Raw genomic sequence first — 7,851 nt, forward strand, 5'->3', positions numbered from 1 at the left:
ACGAAAAGACCATAGTCTTGACTGTTTTTAATTTTTCGGCGAAGTGATGAGTTTGCTCTGTAACACACTGTCTAGGTTTGTCATACCTTTCCTGCCAGGAAGCTGCTGCTTCTCATTTCATGGCTGTAGTCACCATCTGCAGTGATCTTCTTTCAGAGCCCAAGAAGAGGGAATCTGTCACTGCTTCCTTTTTCCCCCCTCTGTTTGCCATGAAGTGTTGGGACCAGATGCCATGACCTTAGTTTTTTTTTAATAACTGAGTTTCAAGCCGGCCTTTTCACTCTCCTTCTTCAGCCTTATCAAAAGGATCTTTAGTTCTTCCTCTTCGCTTTCTGCCATTAGAATGGTATCATCTGCATCTGAGGTTGTTGATATTTCTCCCAGCAGTCTTGATTCCAGCTTGTAACTCGGTCTGGGCTGGCACTTATCATGATGTGCTCTGTGTATAAGTTAGATAAACAGGGTGACAGTAAACTGTCCTGTACTCCTTTCTCAATCCTGAACCAGTTCCTGATTCTGAACCAGAACCCTTGTTCCATAGAGGGTTTTAAATTCTAACTGATTCTTCTTGGCTTGTATACAGGTTTCTCAGGAGACAGGTAAGATGGTTTGGTATTCCCATCTCTTTAAGAGTTTTCCATAGTTTGTTATGATCCACAAGTCAAAGGCTTTAGCATAATCAGTGAAACAAGAGGTAGATGTTTTTCTGGAATTCCCTTGCTTTCTCTGATCTAGTCAGTGTTGACAATTTGATCTCTGGTTCTTCTGCCTTTTCTAAACCCAGCTTGAACATCTGAAAGTTCTCAGTTCACATAATGCTGAGGCCTAGCTTGGAGGATTTTGAGTGTAACCTTACTAGCACGGGAAGTGAGTACAATTGTCCGGTTTGAACATTCTTTAGTACTGATCTGTTGGGAATTGGGATGAGGGTTGGCCTTTTCCAGTCCTGAGGCCAGCTGGGTCTTCCAAATTTGCTGACATATTGAGTGTAGCTAATAGAATCATCTCTTAGGATTCTAAATAGCTCTTCTGGAATTCCATCACCTCCTCTAGCTTTATTGACGGCAGTACTTCCCAAGGCCCACTTTGCTTCACACTCCACAACGTCTGGCTCTAAGTGAGAGCCTGTACCGTTGTGGTTATCTGGGTCATTAAGATCTTTTTGTACAGTTCTTCTGTGTATTCTTTCCATCTCTTCTTCATCGCTTCTACTTCTGTTAGGTCTTCACCATTTCTGTCCTTTATTGTGTCCATCTTTGGATGAAATGGTCTTTTGATATTTCCAGTTTTCTTGAGGAGATCTCGAGTCTTACCCTTTCTGTTTTTCTCTTCTTCTTTGCATTGTTCTCTCAGGAAGGCCTTCTTGTGTCTCTTTGCTATTCCCTGAAGCTCTGCATTTAGTTGGGTGTAATTTCCCTTTCTCCCTTGCTTTTCGCTTCTCTTCTTTCCTTGGCTACTTGTAAAGCCTCCTCAGACAACCACTTTGCCTTCTTGCATTTCTTTTTCTTCGGGATGGTTTTATTGTTGCCTCTGTACAATATTGTGGACCTCGTCCATGGTTCTTCAGGCAGTGTGTTTACTATATCGGATTCCTTGAATCTGTCATCACCTCCACTGTGTATTCATTTGTGTTTTATTGTTTAGTTGCTTAGTTGTGTCCAACTCTTTGTGACCCCCCCCATGGACTGCAGCCCTCTAGGCTCCTCTGTCCGTGGGCATTTTCCAGGCAAGAATACTGGAGTGGGTTACCATGCCCCCCTTCAGGGGATCTTTCCAAACCAGGGATCGAACCCAGGTATCCGGCATTACAGGTGGATTCTTTACCAGCTGAGCTACCAGGGAAGCTCAAGGGATTCATAAGGGATTTGATTTAAGTCATACCTCACTGGCCAGTGGTTTCCCCCGCTTTCTTTAGTTTAAGTTTGAGTTTTTCTCTGAGGAGCTGATGATGTGAGTCACAATCAGCTCTAGGACTTGTCTTTGCTGACTATATACAGCTTTTACATCTTTGGCTACAGAGAGTGTAATCAGTCTCATTTTGGTATTGACCATTTGGTGATGTCCGTGTGTAAAGTCATGTCTTGTGTTGCTGAAAAAGGGTGTTTGCTATGACCAATGCGTTTTCTTGGTGGATTTCTGTTAATCTTTGCCCTGCTTCATTTTGTACTCCAAGGCCAAACTTGCCTATTACTCCAGGTATCTCTTGACTTCCTACTTTCTGCATTCCAATCCCATATGATGAATAGGTCATCTTTTTTTGGTGTTAGTTCTAGGACATCTTCTAGGTCTTCATAGAACTGATCATCTTCAGCTTCGTTGGCACTGGTGGTTCAGACACAGACTTGGATTACCGTGATGTTGAATGGTTTGCCTTAGAAACAAACTGAGGTCTGTCGCTTTTAAGGTTGCATCCAAGTATGGCATTTCAGATGCTTTTTGATTGTGAGAGCTACTCCATTTCTTCTGTGTATTCTTGCCCACAGTAGTAGATATAATGGTCATCTGAGTTAAATTCACTCCTTTCCATCCATTTTAGTTCACTGATTCCTAAGATGTCGATGTTTACTCTTGCCATCTCCTGCTTGACCACGTCCAATTTGCCTTGATGCACGGACCTAACATTCCAGGTTCCCATGCAGTGTTGTTCTTTACAGCATCAGATTTTACTTTGATCACCAGACACGTCCACAGCTGAGCGCCGTCTCCGCTTTGGCCCGGCCGCTTCATTCTTTCCGGAGCTGTTAGTAGCTGTCCTTCACTCTTCCCCAGCAGCATGTTGGACCCCTCCCGACCTGGGGGGCTCATCTTTCCATGTCATGTCTCTTTTCCTTTTACACAGTTCATGGGGTTCTCGTGGCAGGTATCCTGGGGTGGTTTGCCGCTCCCTCCTCCAGTGTATCACGCTTTGTCAGAACTCTCCACTATGATCGCCCCGTCTTGGGTGGGCCTACATGTCATGGCTTGTAGCTTCACTGAGTTACACAAGCCCTTTGCCACGAGAAGGCAGGTGATCCTTGAAGGGGTATCTTGGGTATTGCATGTCACTAAACTTATTTTTTTTCTGTTTTGAATATTTTGCCCCTCCCCAATTTAAAAAAATAATATGTGCTCAAGTTAAAATAGAACATTTACAGAATGTGAGATAGAAAGTTACTTAAAATCCTTCCCCAGAGGTGACCACAGTTAAAGCTTGTTGAGTATTTTACTAGATCAGTGGTTCTCAAATGTTTTGGTCTCAGGTCCACCTCAAGAGCTTTTGTTTATGTGAGGTATATTTATTAACATTTACCATATTAGAAAATGAAACTGAAAAATTAAAAAAAAAAAAACCAAAACCTATTCATTTAAAATTCACTGTGAAGACATTTAACAAAAATAACGTATTTTTATAAGAAAGGACTGCTTTCCAGACTCCAAAGTAACATAGTGAGAAAGTGGCCTGGTTTTATACTTTTTACAAACTCTCTAATCTGGCTCAGTAGCAGACAGCTGGATTCCCCTGTCTGGTTCTGCACCCTCTCTGTGGCGACGTTTTCATTGGAGACTATGAGACTGTTCTGTTAACACCCACTGGTGTGTCTTGCACCGAGCAGACCTCTTTACCCACGCAGGATTCCGTGACATGCCTTGTGTGTGGAACATGCTGAGCCATCAAGTACTGCAGCTCTTCTAAATACTGATGCATCTCATTATCCCATTTGTTTGTATCTGCACTGATCTTCACAGAAAGGGCTTTAAAGTAGGAGGCTGTCAGACTCACAGTGGCAGATGCAGGTTTTCCAAGTTCTGATTTTCACTTGAAAGCCCCAGTTTTATCAGTCAACAAAAACTCTTAAGAGGTTTTTCTGGAAGTGACAGCCTCACTTCATTAATTTTTGAAAACGTCTGCCAAATACACACGTCTGAGTCACTGTAGTTTTTGTCACTCAACTGTCCTCTCAAGTGAAAATAATGTCCCATGAAAAAAAAGGAAGCAGTCCAGCTTGCAGCTCAGACAGTAACCTGAGATTTCTTTGCTCCAAGCCCTGCACTTGGGTATGAAGAGGTGCTTGATGTGTGCTTTCCGTTTGTCACCCAGAATATCACCAAGATGGCACTGTCTTAATTTGTGCCAAGGGCCACTGTAGCTGTGGCATCCTCAGTCCAAATGTCAGCACAGTGAAAAAGTCCAATAAGTATGTCGGTGTATAAATGAAAGTAGTTTTGACTTTGCAGGCCTCCTGGAAGGGTCTTGGAGACCCTTAGCCGTCCATGGATCATACTTTGAGAACTGTTGCCCTAAATTTTTTCTTAGTGTCCTAATGTGTATTTACAGTGTTTATGTATGTTTATAAAAACTTTTTAAACAGGAGAATATAGTGTCTTATAACGGTTGGGATGAACAGAATATTGTTTTGTAACTATTGTGTCGAGCAGCATCTCATTTCACGTCAGTGTGGGAAGACTTGTGTGACCCTGGGCACGAAACCTGCTAGTCGCTGTGTTGGTGGCTTTCCCCTCAAGGGGGTGACATCCTAGAATCTCTCTGGGGACTTTGCCGTGTCGCCCCAGCTCTTGGGTCTTTCCACACACCTTGCACATGCAAAAGCAGAAGGCCTGGCTGTGGACCGCTGTTCCCAGGTGCCTCTTGCACCAGCACTGGCTTCTGAGGGAAAGAGTGGTTTAGAAGAAAGCCTTCACTTTTGACTAGGGAGCTTTCTGAGACAAGGAGGAAGCATTAAAACTATTGGCACGAAGAGCGCGGTGTCTCTTCGGTGCTGAAGGTGACGCTAGGCTTTGCTGCCATGGTGTTAGCTGTGTGAGGGTGCCCCCCCCCCCCACCGTGTCTTCTGCTGGGTCCCTGTGGCCCCAACTCTGTGTTTTCCATCCCAGGGCCCATGGGGACACGCAGCACTGCAGGAAGGCTCTGCACCGGGCCGTCCAGTGTACCAGCGACTACCCGGAGCACGTCTGTGAGGTGTTGCTCACCATGGAGAGGACAGAAGGTGGGGACCTCGGTGCTGCCTCGGGCTCGGGGCTTGTCCCTGAGGCCAGTGTGGTCTCAGGGCAGTAGGCGTAAGGACACATGTGTTTACCAGCCCGCCCCAGGGGCCTCTGCGATGAGACCATCGTGCGGTGCTCGCCACTGAAGGGGAGTCCCGCTGCCTTTCTCACACTGCACGTGCAGAGGGGCCCGTGGCGGGGCTCTAGCACAGGCCTCTCGGGCATGGGGGCGCTGCTGTTGTGTGCGGCTTCACTGGGCCCACTCTTCCCACTGGGTACCAGGAACGCTCTTCCCACCCCCAGTCCAGACGAGCAGAACCGTCTCTGGACGTTGCCAAGGGCTCCCTTGGATCAGCAGAGCCTGTGTTCCAGCACAGCGCGGCGAGGCCCACGGCGAGACTGCTCTCTGATCACGTGTGCCTCCCTGGTGAATTTCAAAGCCTCCGTATACAGTTTCCACAGGCATTAGTCTGGATTTTGGGTACTAAGAGTCCCTTAGAACTGGAAATAGACACCTAAACAGCAGCATCAGTAAGAAAAACACCCCAGTATTTATCATCTGAGGAGCTCTTAAAATCTTTTGATCTCAGTACAAACGTTTTGTACCTTTTGCATTAGAATGTTTTCAATAATCTTTGCCACAGAGAGCTTATAATAGAATCTAGTCTGGTTTTCAAGTCTGTTTTCTAAAAGAGAAGGTGATCTAAACACACCTGGAAGAACTATTTGAGTTCTGAAACTTGAAACCTATACAAATGAAATCTTAAAATGGAAAACCGATTCTCCAGTTGTTACTGTTGATGAAGAGCTCTCTTCCAGAGGTGTGGGGAAATTAAGACAATCTATGTTTTTATATCCTTTAAAATCCAGAGAAGTGAAACTTTGCTTCTCCTTCCTCTCAAGGTACTTTAGAAGACTGGGATATAGCTGTTCAGAAAACCGAAACGCGACTAGCTCGAGTCAACGAGCAGAGAATTAAGGTAACGATGCTCTTTGTTTCAAGTCTTTGAACCTCTGAAAGCTTTTTTTTTTTTTAATTTCTTATTGGAGTATAGTGGGTTTAAAATTCTGATAGTGATTCTGACTGTGTTTGGTATGAATGGTCCTTGTTAAAACCTTTGGGGTCATCCTCTAAGAAGTGTATTTTATTCAGTGTGTTAACTATGAGATCGGTGTTTAAGACTATGTTTTTTTTTAGATTGGCTTAAAATGTTAGCCCCAATAGTAAATCCTTTAGGTAGTGGAGTACTTAAAGGTTACTGAAATAGACGAAGAAGATAAAAAAGGAGCCTGACTGACATAGCCTAGTGGTTGGCGCGTGAGCGCCCCCAGATGACTCAGGGCCCGTTTTATAGATGTTTTCCTTTTTACTGGTAAGTCATTCCTGGGGATCTTGGGAGACATAATATAGACTTGAGATGTAGCTCCTTAAGGGCCTGAAAAGGTGGGACTTAGCACCCCCCCCAGCCCACCCTTCCTGGTCTCCTGGGGGTGGTCGACCTTCTGGTGTGCTCACCTCTGCCGTCACAAGTCAGTGGACTTCGTGTAGCGGCCACATCCACTGACGCACCGTGTCCTGGCCTTCCAGGCTGCAGAGAAGGAAGCAGCCCTTGCCCAGCAAGAGGAAGAAAAGGTGGAGCAACGGAAGAGGGCTCGGGCCGAGAAGAAAGCATTGAAGAAGAAGAAAAAGACCAGAGGGGCGGACAAGCACAGAGCCGACGAGGACGATGAAAAGGAGTGGGGCGACGATGAGGAAGGTAACATCTGGCAGGACTTTCATACCTGGAACATCCTAGACTTCCAGACAGGGTGCCGAACAGCACAGAGAATTTCTTTCTGGAACCATTTGAGGATAAGGTCCCGGAGGGCTTCCCTGGTGGCTCAGACCATAAAGAATTCCCCTGTCAGTGCGGGAGGCGCTGGTTTGGTCCCTGGGTCAGGAAGATCCCTGGGGAAGGAAATGGCAACCTACTCCAGTATCTTGCCTGGAGAACCCTGTGGACAGAGGAGCCTGGCGGGCTACAGTCCATGGGGTGGCACAGAGTGGGACACAGTAGAGCAAGTAACATACGCGAAGTGCCCGCCGCCTTCCCTGTCACTGCCTCCCTTCCACGCGGTGGCGCCCCCCTGCCCTGCTCGGCTCCCAGGCCTGCCCCAGGCGCCACCCCTGCTGGCGTGCCGTCCCCCACTGTCCCCTTCCTGAGCGGCGCCTGCCTTCTCCCCCGCTGTGGACTTTCCCTCCCCGCCTCACCAGGTGTGGACGTTTCTGTACCCCCAGTCCCTGGCACCTGGCTGCTGCCCTGCCCTGCGCCTATACTGTGCCACCCCCCCACTTGACTCCCCCCTGGTGGTTTGAGTTGTAGAATTTTCTGGACTGTGTTTCTGTCACCCCTGCCATTTCACATGTGGGCAGGTGTGGGTCAGATTTATTTCATCAAACTCAGTCAAGGTAAAGAGTGGTCTCTAGATGCTAAAGGAGGCTCAGCATTTTCCAAGTGCAGAGCTGTCAGCCAGAGTCAAAAGTGATGGAGTCATTGTTCATTTCTTGGGGCCTTCAGAGATGATCGTGGGTAGCTCACTGCCCTTTCGGGGTCCTGGTGTAGCAGGGGAAGGCACAGGGGACCTGTGACCACAGTGACATGTCGTGGGGACTCGGGGAGCTGTGGGTGAGAGTCATGGTGGAGGCTGGGGAAAGCACTAGGGGCCAGTGGGCTGCCCAAAACGGTGAGGTGGTGCCCCTGTGGGGCAGTGGCACTGCACCTGGGCATCAGGGGAGGGCGAGTGAGTGTCCAGAGAGAGGGGGAGAGGGGGCCGGGGCCCGCAGAGCACAGCGTGGCCCGCTGTTCTCTGCAGCCTTGGGCCTGGCCC

General features: G+C 47.4%; 1 protein-coding gene across 2 annotated transcripts in view; it reads left to right on the forward strand.

Moving 5' to 3' along the window:
- Positions 1–7,851, forward strand: part of SART3 (squamous cell carcinoma antigen recognized by T cells 3) — a 41,308-nt gene that overhangs the window by 29,125 nt on the left and 4,332 nt on the right. For both annotated transcript variants that reach the window (XM_010828684.1, XM_010828685.1), the window contains exons 13-15: positions 4,873–4,985; positions 5,887–5,963; positions 6,572–6,740. In XM_010828684.1, coding sequence (XP_010826986.1) covers positions 4,873–4,985; positions 5,887–5,963; positions 6,572–6,740 — 359 coding nt within the window. The remainder of the gene's footprint in view (positions 1–4,872; positions 4,986–5,886; positions 5,964–6,571; positions 6,741–7,851) is intronic.

Source organism: Bison bison, unplaced genomic scaffold (assembly GCF_000754665.1).
Source record: "Bison bison bison isolate TAMUID 2011002044 unplaced genomic scaffold, Bison_UMD1.0 scf7180017864495, whole genome shotgun sequence".
Classification (NCBI taxonomy): domain Eukaryota; kingdom Metazoa; phylum Chordata; class Mammalia; order Artiodactyla; family Bovidae; genus Bison; species Bison bison.